The 17,950-nt window shown below is 42.2% G+C and overlaps 2 protein-coding genes across 2 annotated transcripts; one reads left to right on the top strand and one right to left on the bottom strand.

Annotated features, from left to right (window-relative positions):
• Positions 1 to 419: 419 nt before the first annotated feature.
• Positions 420 to 7,168, top strand: rnf215 (ring finger protein 215). The gene is made up of 10 exons (XM_061070801.1): positions 420 to 872; positions 2,106 to 2,258; positions 2,341 to 2,412; positions 3,262 to 3,347; positions 3,479 to 3,533; positions 3,654 to 3,758; positions 3,942 to 4,058; positions 4,672 to 4,815; positions 5,021 to 5,123; positions 5,307 to 7,168. The coding sequence occupies exons 1-10, from the start codon at positions 558 to 560 to the stop codon at positions 5,327 to 5,329; spliced, it is 1,173 nt and encodes a 390-aa protein (XP_060926784.1). The 5' UTR covers positions 420 to 557; the 3' UTR covers positions 5,330 to 7,168.
• A 9-nt stretch (positions 7,169 to 7,177) lies between these two features.
• Positions 7,178 to 16,165, bottom strand: ascc2 (activating signal cointegrator 1 complex subunit 2). Its single transcript, XM_061070792.1, has 19 exons — positions 16,078 to 16,165; positions 14,272 to 14,379; positions 14,026 to 14,184; positions 13,370 to 13,543; positions 12,594 to 12,723; positions 12,294 to 12,361; positions 12,029 to 12,142; positions 11,811 to 11,923; positions 11,634 to 11,708; positions 11,436 to 11,540; positions 11,276 to 11,344; positions 10,266 to 10,340; positions 9,867 to 10,086; positions 9,439 to 9,635; positions 8,875 to 8,994; positions 8,500 to 8,724; positions 8,326 to 8,410; positions 7,978 to 8,069; positions 7,178 to 7,688 (listed from the first exon to the last, which is right to left on the bottom strand). Exons 2-19 carry the CDS (start codon positions 14,353 to 14,355, stop codon positions 7,517 to 7,519), a joined length of 2,277 nt encoding a protein of 758 aa, XP_060926775.1. The 5' UTR covers positions 14,356 to 14,379; positions 16,078 to 16,165; the 3' UTR covers positions 7,178 to 7,516.
• Between the last annotated feature and the right edge of the window lie 1,785 nt (positions 16,166 to 17,950).

Here is a 17,950-nt window from a genome sequence, read left to right as displayed (position 1 = left end):
ATTGAAAGGAGGTGCCACTGTTTTTTGAATTTCAATAAATAAACAAAGTCTTTCTATTATTTTATTAATTGTAAACAAAACATTAGCGCCATCTAGCGGTAAAGAGCCATCGCCTTTAATCCCTCTCCAAGCCAAACGAGAAAAGTCAGAGACTGGTTTGTCCCTTCTGAGCAGCCGTAGTAACAATGACGCAGCTACATGGCGGACTCCGTAAAGATAAATCCGTGTGTAGATGTAAAATTATTATTTTAAAGAAATAAAAACACAAGTATCATTAGTAACTTTGTGATTATAGAATATAATATAAAGTAATCGTGAACATTATTTCTTTATTTATGTTGATATACCTGAATCCCTCATTTCCGGTGATACCCGGAAGTGGCCTGGACTTGTTTACATTCTCAGAGGAAGAAGAGAAACGTCACCAGCTTCCGCTCAAAAACAACAATGGCTGACACGTTGGGTTTCTGTGTTTATTGACCCTTTTCCTCCGTGTCTCCTCCGTGTCTCCCCGGTGTCTCCTCCTCCGTGTCTCCTCCCTGTCCCCCCGGTGGTCCATGGCTCCGTCCCTCCTCCCCTGCTGCCTCTGGGTGACTCTGCCGCTGCTCGGGCAGCTTCTGGCCGCGGAGCTCCTCGCCCAGGTGGAGGTTTTCCTGGAGCAGCGGCCCGGGGTCAGCTCGGTGCTCCGTGGGGAGGATGAGGTTTTCCTGGAGCAGCGGCCCGGGGTCAGCTCGGTGCTCCGGGGGGAGGATGAGGTTTTCCTGGAGCAGCGGCCCGGGGTCAGCGCGGTGCTCCGGGGGGAGGTGGTGGAGCCGAGCGGCGGCGGCAGGAGCTCCGAGCCCCGGGAGGAGCTGGACGCGGAGCTGCTCCTGGTGAGCGGCTGGTGGTTTACTGACATTTAGTTTATTATGACACAAATTAAACATTAATTAATATTAATACATGTGTGAAATATAAGTATAAATACAACTTTTTCTGAATGAGACTTTATTATTATTATTTTTATTATTGTTATGATTATTATTATTTTCTATTTCAATCAAATCAAGGTCACAAAGATGCTTATTTCCTCTTAAACTATAGTAAAGTGGTCTGTTGTCATTGTCCATTTTATTTATTTATTTTTTCTTTGTCTGTGTGAATGAGTGGCTGTTTGAGGGGATATAAATAAAAATGTTTGTAAATTCTGCATAAAGTTTGATATGCACTTCAATAAAAAATATTGTTTAAAAAAAAAAACTATAGTAATGTGAATAATTTGGGTTTTTAATTTACTTCCTGTATAATAGATTAACTGTATTTTGCACAATCCCTCCCCTGGTGCTTAGAGTTATTTTTATATTTTTATATTAAAACCCGATTCGGATTAAGAAACAAGACAAAATTAGATCTCCATATTGTTGTGATGACACTCGTCTAAATTTGAAGTTGATCCGATGAAATCCCAACGACAAGTACATCAAAGTAAAAACGTGGAATATGGCGAAAATGGCCACTAAATCCAAAATGGCGGACTTCCTGTTGAGTTTTGCATAACGCACTGATAGACTTTTTTGTGCGTCTGGTCATGATACACAACTGGGTTATTTTTCGTGAGGATCGGTGAATGCTAAATGAGGGGCTTTTCTGTAGGTGGCGCTGTTGAGCTATTTTGCCACGCCCATTTCCAAATACTTAAGAATACGTATATTTTCACCGCTTTCTAATTTACTGCAAAGTTTAAAACATTTTTGAGCATGTTAAAGCCCTCAAAAAGCCAATTCATTTGTATGAAGAAAAATAATAATAATAATAATAATAATCCTTTCAATTTCAATAGGGCCCGCCACCGGTCGGTGCTCGGGCCCTAATTAACTTGTCCTCTAGGAAATCATTTTGGACATTTTCCTTTCTTTTATAGATCAAATGACTGATTAAGTATTTGAATAATTTAATAGTGACAATAAGCTTTCTATATGAACAACTGTCTCCTCCTTGAACAGTCGCTGTAAACCGTCCCTGAACAAGGAAGCGTCTTCCTCTGTCTCTACTCGGCAACTTCAAGCTTTAAAAGGAAAGTTACATTTGACAATATTTGCATTTCTGATCCGTTTGTTTCTCCTCAGGTTCAAGATGAGGAGGCTCAGCTGAGCGGAGGGAAAGCGGAGGAAGACGCCGGCGAGCAGGAGCCGTGGATCGGGGTGGTGCCCGTGGAGATGGACGACAGCAAAGCCTCCACTGGGAACCAGGAGTCCTTCGCTGATGGGTTGGTGAACAAAGTGAGTGCGGTCGAACTCTTGAGTTGTTTAGTTCTGAGCTTCAGTCGAATGAAATGTGAGAATTGTCTGGTCTCTGTCCCAGATGAAGCGGGCGTTGGTCCTCGGAGCTTCAGCGCTGATCATCCTGGCTCTGAACCAGAAGACCGTCAGTGAGGTAGACCTACTGCAGAAGTTGTGTTACTCTGTGTGTGTGTTGTGTGGAGTGTTATTAGCAGTGCAGGTTCACATCATTACCAGTAACACATGTTTATTTAATGTCAAAGTAGAGACCGATAAGAATAAGATTTAGAATATTTTCAGTTGTAATCATTAGTAGGGTTGCAAAGGGGTGGAAAGTTTCCGGTAAATTTCCGGAAACTTTCCATGGGAATATTAAGCTCGGGAATTGTGGGAATTTTGAAAAAAAAAAACTATGCAAATTAAACGCTGAGCAATAAAAACATCATTCAAAACTCTATTTTAAAGATGTATGGAACGTTGAGTTTCAACCCTCCACTTTGCATTCTTCCATAACATGCAAAAATAATTCCCAGCATAATTAGCATGCTGATTGAGGATTGTTAATCTGTTCATCCAGCCTATTTCCATTAATTTATCCATCAATTGACATTTCACCCCATCCAATGTAGAAGGAAAGGCTGTGAACATTTGCAAATACTGTGCAAAGACCTATGTTAAGAATGACACAACGATGCAGAAGCATATAGTCAAGTGCCCAAAGTTTCCTCAGGGCTCAAATCAGCCTATGACAAAACAAAATGTTTATATTTATGTCTGTATATGACAAGGTAAATACAGTTAGTATAAATTACCCACAACATTTCCAGTTTATTCCCGTTTATTCCCGTTAATTCCCATGGAAAGTTTCCAGCTTTGAATATTCCCGGAATTTTGTAACCCTAATCATTAGATATTGTTTAAGGACAGAAAATCGAGGTGTGGAAACGTGTGGTTTTGGTTCATTTCATGTTTATGAACTATATTCTGCCTCTTCGTGTTTCAGATGGATCTTTCTCAGGTTCTGTCGAAGCCCATCATCGTGATCCAGACGTCTGAAAACGTCACTAAGCTGATCGGAGCTCTGCTCAGGTGAAACATCGTCATCACTCTCGTGCTGTTCATCTTTAAATCTTCATCTAGTCATTTGGAACAATCCATTTATCGTTTCATCTCCTGCGTTGGAGGATTTTTCTTGACCCTGAATCTCTGTGTTTTCCCAGGGGCCTTCAGGCGACGGCGAAAATCACGTACAAGACGATCCTGCAGGACAACCTGGTGAGCGCCGTCACAATCAGCTGACTGTGTGTTTTTCAGTTGTTTAGCACCCTCCAGTGGTGAGTGAACAGATGACAGGCTGAGCTGACAGTGAGCACGTGCTGCTGTGTGTTCGGGCAGGGCGCCACGCTCACGCTGTGGTCCAGCTGCGGGCGGTCGAGAGGCGGGCGCTACGGAGAGTGGCAGGGGGTCATCTGCACGGGAGAGACCAACTCGCAGGTCCAGGTGGGGGGGAGCAGCATGAACTTATCAGCATCTTTCTTTTATTGAACTGACACAAGAGAAATCTGAAATCTAATATCGAAGAAAAAGTAACATGTTAAAGCCGCTATCATGATAATATCAATAAAGTTAAATCTAGAGACAGAAGCAGAAGTTAAAAGACTCTTCTTTGCTCTGTGTCGGTAGAAATACCTTCAGCAGCTGTGGGACACTGTCCTCCTGGTGGCGCTGATCCTCAGCACCGGAGTCATCGTCCACGCCCGCTGGCAATACCGGGACCCCCAGCTCAACGACGACCTGGAGGTAACAGCTCACCTCTCATGGAGACCCTGTGGGTTCCAACGGCGATACGGAAATATGCTGAATCAACATAATAGCTACATAGCTGCCTGAACTTCTGTAAAACCACTTATGTGATATTTTAATGTATTTAAGACTTTTTAAGACCAAGCAGAAACCCTGAGTTTATGAGGATTCTTGTCTCTCAGTCCTGTGGGTGCAGCGTATGTTTTGTATTGAAAGCGTCCACTCCAGAAAACTTAATGAACAAATATCTTATTTATTCGAGCCCCTTGATCGGCTGTTATTCAATTACTTCTACTGTCACATTTAATTCCAATACTTTGATTATTATTATTATTTCAGTTGATTCCTGACAGGTCATATTGAAATTAGTAATATTGAAAGGAGGTGCCACTGTTTTTTGAATTTCAATAAATAAACAAAGTCTATCTATTATTTTATTAATTGTTAATAAAAGATGAACAAGCAGAAACCCTGAGTTTCTGAGGATTCTTATCCCTCAGTCCTGTGGGTGCGGCCTGTGTTTTGTATTGATGTGATAAACCCATCCCTCTGAGCTTCAGACCTTTGGATGATGACGTTATGTGACTCTCGGCTGCGTCCTGTTCCTCAGCTGTTTCCCAAACAGGACGTTCTGAAGAGGATGTCGTCTCTGAAGACCAAAACGTACCGGCAGCCCAAACCCTGGTGTGACCCGTCGCAGCCGCTGGAGACGGACAACTGCGCCGTCTGTCTGGAGCCGTTCAACAACAACCAGGTAGAAAGGACATTTAACACATAACTTCCCATTATTTTTAAGTAAAGATTAGGACTATGAGAACAATCCACTGTTCTGCGCTCGAGACGAACACGAGATCCAGCAGCTGTGACTCTGCTGATTTCAGATAAAAGTGTGTGTGACCTGCTGCAGGACCTTGTGATCCATGAAGTGTGCTGATCACGTTGTGTTGTCGTCCTCCCAGTGTCTGCGTGTGTTGCCGTGTTCCCACGAGTACCACAGAGAGTGTGTGGATCCCTGGCTGCTGCTGCAACACACGTGTCCTCTGTGCAAACGCAGCATCCTCAGTGAGTTCGCACACATCGCACACAGACACACAACTCTGTCCTCTTGTCCTCTCTGACTGAAAAACAGGTTTTAACATCGAGTGCTGACATCTTCAAATCATTTACTTAGTTAAATAAAAAAATATTAAAGTCAGTTCCACTTTCACGTGTTTGTCTAAATCTGTGTATCTCCTGTCTTCTTAGGCAGCGTCTGCAAAGACAGTTAACGGTGGCCTCACTTCCACCCGCATCGCCACAGCAGCAGGGAATCGACCCCACGACCTCGGTGACTCACCTGTAGCTGGTTTTTTTTTTTAACTGACCTCGCAGCTTCCTCCTTCCAGCAATGAATTGTGGGAACAAATCCTCACGGCAGCTGCCTGGCTGATGGGACCGTGGAGCCGCGGATCACAGACAAACAGTGGAAGTATTAACACAATACTATGAAGTACTGTAGAACAGGGCTGGGCTATTAACTGGAAATGTTATTTATAACCTCTAACTGACATGAAGTAAACGTTCATTGTTCCTAATGGAGGGAAAAGTTTGAAGTAATCGTGAAACTGATTTGAAGTCACACCGCCCAGTCCCACTGTAGAAGAACTGTTGTGTAAGAACAGTTCTTCTCACTGAGATCATGTTACTGTACAACTGTGGAAATATTAGTTTGACACAAACACAAAACATCGTCTGAGACACAAAACATTTTCCTCTTTCCCCCGTTAGCGCTGATGAGCGAGTTTTCACGAGAAGGTTTGTGCCTGGACTTCAATAACCAACTTAACCAAGTGGACTAACGGATTTAAAGAGTAACTGACGCCCTCTAGTGGCCAAACCTATTTAATTTAGATATGAGTGGTAGCGGTTCTGTTGTCGTCGTGCAGAATTAACAGTCGATAGCAGACGTGAGAAAGTGTTTGCACTCGTCCGTCCGTGATTTGCCTTATTGCACAAACACACCTCCTGACCTGTTAGAATCTTGATGTTTGTTCCATCAGCTCGTTCAGCTGCGTCAGTCGGTGGAGACGTAGAACACGTAGTTTAACTCCGATGCTTCTTCAACCTCTTTGTGTTATGTTTATGTCAAACTTCATCTCGACCAGAGCCCGACAAATATGAACCTTTACAGACACGTTGGTGTTGGTTTTCTGACATGAAAACTTGTTACAGAAATGTGAATTTGTTTTGTTCCCTAATTCAAGTTCCATCTTTTGTAGAATTTTAGTTTTCTTTGTATTTATAGTTATTTATGTTTACGTCTTTTAACCCTCAGTTACAGTTCTTTGTGTTTGATAACATCTTAGAAATCATTGCCAATTATTTTAAATATATATATATATATTTACTTTTCATCCTTAATATCGCCATCAGCCCCGAAAATATTATTTTTTGGGCTCTAATTTTAACTTTAAACAACATCTGTGCTACGGCAGAGTAACTAACACTCTGTGTAAAGAAAAGCCTGAAGTCAGATTTTATTTTCCATTTACAAATGAAACAAGCAAATGTTTAACTATTGGAAGATTTATGGAAACTATTTATTCACAACTTTGCAGCTCAACATAATCGTTTACTTGCCAAAGGTGATTGAAGGATGAAGATAAATCACTGATGATAATTTCAGGCCAAACTGCATCAACCCCTTCACGTTCTCACGTTTTTCTGCTAAAAGCAAAAACTCAAATCCACCAGAATGTTTCTCCTTCTCATGAAAGACGAGTCAAAGTCCGAAGATGTTGAAAACATATTATCGTATTTATTTTGTTATTTTTGCGACGTCAACTCCAAAAAGCAAATAACATGTGCTTTCTTTGTTAGAAAATGCAAACCGATAGATCCGTTCTCGTGGTAGAAAATAGTCTGTGCATGGCGGCGTGCCAGGGGGCGCCACTGAGCAGCGCGTGCTTCCAAACACAGCAGCATCGTGACCGGGCGCTCGTAGAGACGTGTTGTTGGTTGAAGGTTGGACACCAGGGACACTCGATGTCCAGACTTTAATCACCAGGTCAGTGATTGTTCTTCCAGCTACAGACACGACTTGAGTCTGTAAAACCCTGAACGTCTCGTCCTTTTCCTATGTTGTCTTCTCGATGATGATGATTATGATGTCAAAGAAACTTCTCTCAATCACTATGAATCTTAACAATAAACTGATTTGTTACTTGGCAAAAATAAAGATCTCATTCTTTGTCCTCGGAACTTTGGTTATTGACGAGCTAGAGAAAGAAAAGCAGATGACGAGCGTCTCAGAAAGTCAAGTAATTACACTTTGTCTCCAGCGACTGAAAACCTTCAGGAGCTTCTCTCGCTTCACTTCAGGACCGGAGCTCCACCGAGAGTCCTTCTCCGTTTGTCTCAGTCACACCTGTCCTCCGCCCTCAGTCCGGTCGGGTGGAGCAGCAGCCGTCACCGGGTCAGGACGGGATCATGCCCTTGTTCCTCTTGCGGTCGGCCATGCTGCGTCGGTTGTGGTTTCCCACCCGGGTCTTGTTGGCCTCCTTCTTGCGTCGCTCCAGCAGCGTGTCCGTGCTCTGTCCTCGGCCTTTGGGCTGGCCGACCACGTTGCTGGTTCGCTCCGGTCGGAAACTGGAGGAGACGGACGAAGGGACAAGGATGTTGTGTTTTAATCTAGATCTGATAACTACTAAATTGAATTAATAAAGGTTAAAACAACATTCAGCTTTTAATTTATGATTTAAAGCATAGATTTGCTGCAGAGGGCTTTACAACCACTACAATACTTTCTAACCGTAGATCCTTAACTTAGAGAATTGAAAAGAAAAGCATGTGAGATGTGTAAATAAGTAGATTTTCAGAGGACAACGTTGGACATTTAAAGAAAGAACAGAATCTACAGAGGAGGTGAAGTCTTTACCCTCGTCTTTGGTGCATCGCTGCTCTTCTAGCTTCCGCTCTCTCCCTCAGCAGAGCCGGGTCCTGCACAAACTGGTCCCTGTCCACGTTGTGCTGAAATGAAAAGGATTCACATCATCAAACAGGAAGCTCACAAGTCTGTAGAGGAAACATTTCATTTTCAAATTATTAAAAACTTCTTGAAACTTGTTGCTGTTTGAAAACCAATTAATCTCCTGTAAAACTTGATTTGGCAAATATGTTACATTTAGACAAGACATTGGCTTCTGCATTAATATATAAATTATATTTTACACTTTGAACCTCATCATTGGTCAAATAGAAAAGTTTCTCTCAATAATTTCAGTACCTGTAAAGGCTCTCCCTCCTCTTCCTCCTCCTCCTCTTCCTCTTGTTTGTTTGCTTTTCTCAAAATCTGTGGGATAGTGAACGGTCTGCAGGGAAACACAAAGTAAAAAAGTTCTGTGATTATCGTCCCAGGACGAGAGGATCCAGGTTTAGAACGGTTCCCGTCTCTATTCACCTTCGGTTCAGGATACTGTCTCTGTCCAGGTCGTTGGCTCCGATCTGGTTCATGTCGTAGGTGTCGTCGTACTCGTCGTCGTAGTCGTCGAGGCCGTAGGTGGCGGCGGTTTCACCGGGTTCGAGGACCACCTCGTCCACCACGGTCTCGTAGGTCTGATACCGAGCCCGCTGGTCCTCGATGTGCCGCTTGTCGTTCAGCATGTCTCGAGTGTCCTCCCCTTTCCTGCAGGAGACAGAGAACATGGAGACGTTCTGACAACTACATGGTTTTAATATCCTCCTCAGTCACCAGGATATCGATGGTTTGCTTTTTCATTGTTATTGTCCAGGATGTTAGTGTTTGATTAGTGGGCGTGTCCTGTTTGCTCCTTACCTCCTGCCCTTCCAGATGCGGGACATGTCCACCTGGTCCCTGCGGAAGACGTCAAACTCATCGTCGTCAAACACGTTGGATCTGTCGCTCAGAACGTTTGGAATCTCCTCCTTCACAGGCCTGGAAAGACAAACAGAAGAAAATATTACACAATGATCCAAGATGAACATTTCACAACATATTTACCTTTTCATTCACCACAAACTCTGAAAAATACCTCCTTCATATTTAAAGTTATCAAACAGAGGAGAGATTTTTACAGTTGTGTAATACATGGCCAACTAAAGAAAATTAGAATGTGGATACTGAGAGGGAACGGACATATAAACTAAATACATGGTTTGACCTTTACACTAATGTTTGTATTCAAGAGAGGCTACATTACAGCTTAAATCATGTTGTCAGGTTTTAACTGCAAGATAATGTGTTAAATTAAAGTTAGTCCTTCAAGTTAATAAACTACAAAAAGCCAGTATTGTCATGAGTCCACTGACAGAAGAAGACATCAGTATAACTTTACACTTTATGGATCATAGTGCTTCATGGACAGCGGTGTGTTGTCACCTCGACAGAGCTCGGTCCAGTTTGTCCAGACTCGGAGTCAAACGATCCTCCAGGATGTTGTTGATGACGAGCTCGGAGTTGTAGTCGTACGCCTCCAGACACGCCAGCAGGAAGCCTTCGCCCAAGTCAGGCAGCAGGTCACTGATGCACGACAGCAGCGACTCCAGCTCGCCCTCGCTCAGCGGACACAACGCACCCTGAGAACACGTTTACACATTTTGGGGTTTTAGATTCTGAAATGTGGGATAAATGACTGTAAATTGAACATGTTTGGTTTGTTGTTCAAACAATAGTAGACGTCTGAAGGTCACACTGGGCTGAGAGAATCCTTTTCTAATTTCCTCAGCTGGTAATCAGTGATGATGAACACAGGACACTGAGCTGCCTTTAAAACATCAATAACAAACTGTTCAGATCACAGAACTCACGTTTTCTCTTCGGGGAGGATCCAACATGGCCCCTGCTCCCCTCACACTGTCTCCTCCCGACTCTCGGATCTGACTCTGAGGATTAAAACCGGCTGAGGAGGCGCCAGCAGCAGCTCCCTGATTGGCTTTAGTCTGGATCTGGCTCGGTGGTTTCCTCCGCCCGACGCTCTCCCAGGCGCTCTCCACTCCCTGCAGCAGGTAGGACGTCCTGGTCTCATCGCTGAAGGGAAGCACAGCTTAAGGAAAGAAAAACCAATGAAACGACTGATAACTGAATAAAGGAAATCCTGTGTCAGGACCCAGGTTCGGTCTTTTACATGCACCACTCCTGTCAGACTGTAACTATCAATAGAAACGTGTTAGTGAAGTTGAAGTTCTTTCTGTGGATGAGGAGGATACATGACGGGGACGGCCTGGTGCAGGAGGCTGATGTCGTCGGAGATGGGAAACTGCTCATCGTAGTCCGACAAGAACCTGAAACACAAACATGAATCCTTCAGAAACATGTTCCATGGATACAAATGTACTCGGGTTGATATTATTATATATAATTTTATATTGGATCGAGATCAATCATAACTAGGGTTGCAAAGGGGCGGAAACTTTCTGGAAACTTTCCATGGGAAGTTAAGCTCGGGAATTTGGGGAATTTTGAAAAAAAAAACAATACGCAAATTAAACGCTGAGCAATAAAAACATCATTCAAAACTCTATTTTAAAGATGTATGGAATGCAGTACACGCTGCACGTTGAGTTTCAACCCTCCACTGTGCATTCTTCCATCACATGCACAGATAACTCCCAGCATCATAACATAAGTTTCGATGATATTACTGGGAAAATATATTAGCATGCTGATTGAGGATTGTTCATCTGTTCATCTAGACTATTTCCATTCATTAATCCATCAATTGTAAAATATATTTACAGACAATTCCAAATGTTTGGCTAACTATTTATATCTCTGGCATTGCATGAGTATTTTTTTACAAACTTTTTTCTCATCTTATTCTACAGAACAATGCCACGTGCACTCTCTCATGTGTGGAGACATTTCACCTCATCCAATGTAGAAGGAAAGGCTGTGTACATTTGCAAATACTGTGCAAAGACCTATGTTAAGAATGTCACAACGATGCAGAAGCATATAGTCAAGTGCCCAAAGTTTCCTCAGGGCTCAAATCAGCCTATGACAAAACAAAATGTTTATATTTATGTCTGTATATGACAAGGTAAATGCGGTTAGTATAAATTATCCACCCAATTTCCAGTTTATTCCCGTTAATGCCTGTATATTCCCGTTAATTCCCATGGAAAGTTTCCAACTTTGAATATGCCCGGAATTTTGCAACACTAATCATAATAAACCCCTCTGCAATTTCCTCACTGATCTTAACTATTCTTCTCACCTTTTTTCAGGTAAAAAAGAAGTGAAATGTTGTAGAAGATCCTCTGCGAACGTGTGCATGTTTTCTGTCCTGCAAAACAACAAACATCAGCAGGATGAAGGAGTGTTTAACACGTGTAGACGTGAATCTGCTGAGCTTCATGTTGAGGGTTCGGACTCACCCCTCCAGGATGGGTTGCAGGCAGGTGTGGTGCAGCAGCAGGTGAGCCATCTCCACCATCTTGCGACAGGAGTGGGACAACCTCTTCCACAAGTCGTCCTGAAGCCTGGAGGAAGGATTGGGGGATTTATTTACCATCGTGAGCCACGTGGTTGTTTAGATTAACACGTCTCTTCTCTTTTCTGAAGCAGATTCTCACCCTTTATCGTCAAAGTTCCTCTTCTTCACCGCATTCTCCAGATCAGGCACGACGGTCTCATAGAACGAGGTCAGTCTGACAAGAGGAGAAATACAAACGGTCACCAACAGATCAATGAAGATTAGACCCTAAACTGGGATGCTACAGGTCGTCAACGAGGTTCTCCCTCTGTTCTACCTGCTGAGGAAGCCGTTGGAGTAGAAGATGGAGCAGGCAGCAGGGAAGATGTCCAGGAAGGCATGGATGGTGGTGGCAGAGTCACACAGGTACAGAATTATATCGACAAGATCCTAAGACAGAGAAGAAAAGAGAAACATGCATAAACATCGATGACAGGACGTGAAGCTGCAGTGTGGAATAGATTCAACAAGTGGATTTAGTTCCGTGTGTCTGACCTGTGGGCTCATGGTCATGGCGGTGGGCTGCTTGTGTGCGTTCAGCTTCATGGGCTCCATGGCCGTGGCTCCTTCACAGTGAAGACCACACTTCTCCAGGACCGAGTCAAACACCTGATCCACAGAGGAATTATGATTTATATTATTTTGTGCAGGACGTGTCTTGAATTCCATTTTTGCAAAATCTAAATAAACCAAAACATATTATTTTAGCCAGTCTTACACTTTCTGTTTGTTAGGCTGAATGTATTAAACGTGATTCTACCTGTAGCACAGTGGGAACCGTCTCATCCAGGTCACTGTAGTAAGACGGCTGCTGAGTGAAGATGTTGTCTGACACGACATCGATATGAAAACAAACAAGATTAGACACAGGACACAACAGCTACAGTGAAAACCTCAACTCAATATTTCAATATAAAGTTGGATTTTAATATATAATTGCTCTATTTCGTCTATCAATTTAATATATATCATTCATTTTCATATGAATTAATATTGTACTGGTGGTGTAACGATTCTAAAACTTTTGAAGATTTGAGCGGAGCCTTTGAACGCAGCTCACCGATCATCTTGTGCAGAAGCTGGCTGTTGCCTTTTCCAAAGAGCACACACAGATCCAGGATTTTGGGAATGTCGAAGAGGAAGTTTTCATAGATAATTTCTCCAAACACTGACGGGGTGAGGAAACTCTCCTGAGGGACAAGAAGCACATGAACACACACAAGGCAGCAGGTTAAATCCTGTATCAAGGCTTTATACTTTTTAAAATACAGACAAAACTCAATATCTGTGATCTACGAAGTTCTAAATCTCCCCGAAGATCAATAAACTCTTTGTAGTTTCACCATTTTCTCTTTAAAAGTTCACATCTAGGTGTTGGTCCCATAGATGTATATAATAAAGACTAGATGTCTCGTTCGACGGAGCCGGACGTCCGCACATGGCGGCCATCTTGCTAGGGGGCAGCTCGCTCACCCATAACATTGTGTTGGTAGTGGTAAATAACCATAACTTGCTCAATTTTCAACCGATCTGGTTCGTTATAAACGTCAGAGATGTAGTTATTACACTGCATAAATTATTCATTTTTTTTAGAAAATAACATAATTATTCATAAGTACACAGTGTCATATCTACATCTGACTTTTATAACAAACCAGACCGTTTCAAAAACGGTTGAAAATTGAGCAAGTTATGGTTATTTACCAACACAATGTTATGGGTGAGCGAGCTGCCCCCTAGCAAGATGGCCGCCATGTGGTGACGTCCGGCTCCGTTGGCCGGCAACGCAGATGAGACATCTAGCCTTTATTTAGGTAAATCTATGGTTGGTCCTACCTTGGACTCTTTATGCGTGGCCATCCTCAGGAAGGTCAAGAAGACGACCTTGTGGACGGAGCGCTGCATCTCGGCCACCGCCGGGGACGAGGGCAGGGCGGCGAGGTCCAGGCTCCGGGGCGCGTGATGCAGGTACGAGTCCAAGCACGACTGCAGGGACTCGTCGAACACCACCTGAGAAGAGGGGGGGGGAAAGGAGACATAGAAATGGGATAATAGTTATTGCTTGGGGTGTTGGAGGGAGAGCATGAGACAGAAGAGTCAGAGACTGAAGCCTGTTTGTACTAATCTCTATGAATAGATTCTATAAATAGAAAGTGAAAGTAATCCCACAGTTGTTATGATGAACATGTATTTAGTAATTCAGTTGTACTACATTCCTACTTTGTGCTTCTTTCTTTTTTTGTATTTTATTGGTTTGGATTATTTACTTAGAAACAGCAACAACACATGTTCAGATTTGTCTTTATTCTGTTTCTCCTGCTCCTTTCTTCTTCACTGATTTACATAATGTTATTTTGTGCTGCCTAATGTTTTCATGCACATAATTTTCTCTTGATCCCTGATTCCTCACTGGAATTTTTCCATTTTTCCAACCGGCTGAATTAAAACACCAGAAAACGAGTCTCAGGAAGATGCTCATGTGTTCCTCTCACCTGGCACCAGAACTTGTCGTGGGGCAGAGCCAGCAGCCACTCCAGATCCTCGATGATAAATCTGGCATACTCCATAAACTCCTCCACCACCGCGGGAGATCCGTCCTCGGGCGGAGGCTTGTAAGGCACGAAGCAGCGCTCCTCCTTCCTCTCCGGGTGCTGAAGAGGAGCAGGGAGAAGAAGGTTGGACTGGTTGCTCAGAGGGAACTGTGATTATCTCAGGAGCATCCAGGAGAGCAGACTCACCAGTGCAGGCAGCGAGCGCTCTCTCCCCAGCGGCCCGGGCTCGGTCACCTGCTGCTCGTCCAGCGGCACGCGGGCGCACGCCATGACTTCACTTCTCTGGGTTTTGATCTGTCAAATCAACATTCTGAATACATGTAACATCTGTAAAACAGGTATTTCACTTTGAGGAACGTAGTTTTAACCTTTTAAAGACGAAGTATTTTCAATCAAAACCACAGTGAGCTTCGGTACCTCGTTATAACGCAGGTCACTGGTCTGAGGAATCAGGAACTGGGGATTTTTATAAGAAAATTGACTAAATAACATATGATCACATAGATGCTGATTAGAGTTCTGTCAATCACCTCATCCATCAATCATCTAACTCTATAGACACAAGTTAGGAAACGACTTTAAGACGTTTTACAGCAACTTCTCTTGAGGAAAGTTTGATCATTTTACCTCATTATCCTCATTATTATCCTGGCACATGAGAAACTGCATCTGAAGTTTGAAGTCTCACTTTAATAAAGCTCAAGACGTTATGATCTTCTTTATATTTGAGCCTTTTTAAATTCAGAGGCCTTTTACAGAGCTGATCCCACCAAGTTCCAGCAGTAAAAGACTTTAACAAGTTTTACTGTCATTTCTTTCTAGGAAGGTTTTTATAATTGTACCTCATCATCCTCATTATTATCTGAATATCTGAACAACCTGAGAAGCTGCATCTGAGTTTGAATGAAGTCTCACTTTAATAAATCTTTATGATCTTCTTTATATTTGAGCCTTTTAAACAGCTGCTCCCACCAGGTTCCAGCAGTAAATGACTTTAAAACGTTTTACAGTAATTTCTCTTTAGGAAAGTTAGATCATTTTACCTCATCATCCTCATTATTATCTGAATATGAAGAAAACTTTACTCACATGTTGTGACAACCTGAGAAACTGCATCCGAGTTTGAATGAAGTCTCACTTTAATAAATCTTTACGATCTTATTTATATTTGAGCCTTTTAAACAGCTGCTCCCACCAGGTTCCAGCAGTAAATGACTTTAAAACGTTTTAAAGTTATTTCTCTTTAGGAAAGTTTTATAATTGTACCTCATCATCCTCATTATTATCGTGGCACATGAGAAACTGCATCTGAATCCAGTTTTGCTCTCTAAGTTTAAATGAAGTCTCACTTTAATAAATCTTTATGATCTTATTGATATTTTAGTCTTTTAAACAGCTGCTCCCACCAGGTTCCAGCAGTAAACGACTTTAACAAGTTTTACAATCATTTCTCTCTAGGAAAGTTGTTATAATTGTACCTCATCATCCTCATTATTATCTGAATATGAAGAAGAACACTTGACTCACATGTTGTGACAACCTGAGAAGCTGCATCTGAATCCAGACACAGAGTTTGACTAAAGTCTCACTTTAATAAATCTTTATGATCTTCTTTATATTTGAGTCTTTTTAAATTCTCAGAGGCCTTTTAAACAGCTGCTCCCCCCCAGGTTAGCTTCAGGTGTGATCAGCTGAAGCTAACCTCAGCTAACCAGCTAGTTAGCTGCTCGGGTTAGCCGTGTCAGGACTAGTTAAGCTCCTGCTGCTCGTTAGGCCTGATGACTGGTAGTTAACTGGGTTAACCGGGTTGTTTTAAAGCCGAGTTTCCACCTGCTCACCCGGGTGACAGCACGTCAATGAATGGCTCCCGGTTAACGTGGACATAAAGCGGGTAACTTCCCCCCCCCCCAACCCCCCGGGGGCGTTGTCCCCGTCCCCGGGTCCCTCGGGCTGGAGGACCGGGACCGGGACGAAGCGGAGACATGTCCTCACCTATTGTTGTGGTTGTCCTCGGCTCCTTCAGGCCATGGCGTCACACACCGCCGGGGACTCTCCAGATGCTAACGCTAAGCTAACCAGCTGAGTTGCTGGCAGGAAGTGACGCAGTGAGCAATAGAAGTGCAAGTGACTGCCTCTGCTGCCCCCCTGTGGGCGCCAGAGGGCAGAGCAGCATCCCCCGTGTGGTCAGCTGTTTACTAAACTTGTATAACTTTATAGATAATAAAAGATACAAAATCAAGACTTTATGTTTTTGTATACTTAAAAATAAACACTTTAGCAAAGCTCAAGTGGTTTTGATTGTTACTTCGTTATTCAAATTATTTATAACAATACAAAACACGAGCCAGGAACTTAAAATTACAATATTGACAATCTTGAGTAATTTAAGTGAGAAAAGTAAACTTCTGCACTTCTGTAGAAAAGTCAAATTTCAGAATATCTACCATTTTATACATCTCTCTCAGGTTTTCCACTGATTTAACTATTATTTAAATTATTATTTTTCCATCCATGCAAGTTTAATTTCATAAATCAGCAATGCTTTTATACTGTATTGATTCTGGTTGCATTGTACAATGTACTTTATTTATTTTTTTACACATTAGTGTGTTTATATTGTATCTTTACATGATTACTTATTCATTACTGTTTCTGATTTTGTAATAATAATAATGACTTTATCACACATGTCACAGCATAAAAACAGCTCCATGGGCTTTACAACAGAATCACAGAAGTTTGGAAATATGTTAAAACAATAAAATGTATTTAAAAGTTTGTACTTTACTTGATCAAATCAAATTTCTTAAGATTACTTATTAGGGCCCGAGCACTGAATGGTGAGAGGCCCTATTGAAACTGTAAGGACTTGTATTATTTCCCTTTGGGGGAGTTTTTCAGGGTCTAAACATGGTCAAAAAGTTATGAAACTTTGCAGGAAATTAAAGGTCTGCGGATATTTTAGTATTCTGGAGTAATTTGAATTTGGCGTGGCAAAATGGCTCAACAGCGCCCCCTGGAACGCAGCCCCTAGGTTTCCCTTTGACCGATCTTCACAAAAATCGTCGACCAGACAAACAAAAAAGTCTCAAGGGGCATTATGAAAAACGCAACAAGAAGCCCGCCATTTTCTATTTAGTGGCCATTTTGGCCATAGTCAATGGAGTCTTTAGAGTATTTCTAAATTGTGATGTTGCATATTTTAGAAAAGATCAGACTGCTTCCTCCATTTTGGAGAACAAATGCTCATGTTTGTTGACATCTGTAAGTATCATTATACTTTATATTCACAGTTTAACATTAAACATTCAATGACGACACTTGACACGTTTTCTTGTAAAATGATGTTTATAAAAAAAGGACTCCCATGACACACAGAAGGCTTATGAGGATTCACATGAATTACATTAGGTACAGTATCTTTCTTTACAGAAGATTACAAGTTAGAAAGAGGATTTACAAATTGTTTTATAACTGTTCAAATCTTCATAAAGATAAACGTTAGCTTGTTGGTTGATTGACGGCAGAAACACGTTTGTTGTTTGGTTGATTGTTGTGTTGTTTGTTGTTCAGTGTGTGAACTGAACACTGAGGTTTGTGTGAGTCAGCGAATCCGGCTTCAGCTGAAAACATCACAACAAAAGAAATGACCAACGCTCCCGGCTGGTGGTGTAAACCGAAAAAATGACTTTTTCATCTCGGCTGTAAAGCATAAAATAAATAATTTTATGGCTCAAGCGATAATAAATAACCTCCCATACATTAGTTATTACACAGCAGTAATACTGTACCACATGGTACCAGTTGTTTTAATGGCTTGACTTTTCCAACCGGATATAACAGAAATCTCTTTAATTTGTTAGTA

The sequence above is a fragment of the Limanda limanda genome, chromosome 5 (assembly GCF_963576545.1).
Source record: "Limanda limanda chromosome 5, fLimLim1.1, whole genome shotgun sequence".
Taxonomy (NCBI): Eukaryota; Metazoa; Chordata; class Actinopteri; order Pleuronectiformes; family Pleuronectidae; genus Limanda; species Limanda limanda.
The sequence above is the reverse complement of the archived record's forward strand: the minus strand, read 5'-3'. Positions and strand labels throughout refer to the sequence as shown.

Bases quoted from the DNA above. Each gene is read 5' to 3' on its own strand.
- rnf215 (XM_061070801.1), top strand. From the start codon at position 558: ATGGCTCCGTCCCTCCTCCCCTGCTGCCTCTGGGTGACTCTGCCGCTG. The intron at 2,413-3,261 runs GTAGACCTACTG...TTCGTGTTTCAG, and splicing joins ACCAGAAGACCGTCAGTGAG to ATGGATCTTTCTCAGGTTCT. The intron at 3,534-3,653 runs GTGAGCGCCGTC...GTGTTCGGGCAG, and splicing joins CGATCCTGCAGGACAACCTG to GGCGCCACGCTCACGCTGTG.
- ascc2 (XM_061070792.1), bottom strand. From the start codon at position 14,355: ATGGCGTGCGCCCGCGTGCCGCTGGACGAGCAGCAGGTGACCGAGCCC. The intron at 12,143-12,293 runs GTAGAATCACGT...TCTGTGGATCAG, and splicing joins CGGTTCCCACTGTGCTACAG to GTGTTTGACTCGGTCCTGGA. The intron at 8,995-9,438 runs GTGACAACACAC...TTGTCTTTCCAG, and splicing joins CTGGACCGAGCTCTGTCGAG to GCCTGTGAAGGAGGAGATTC.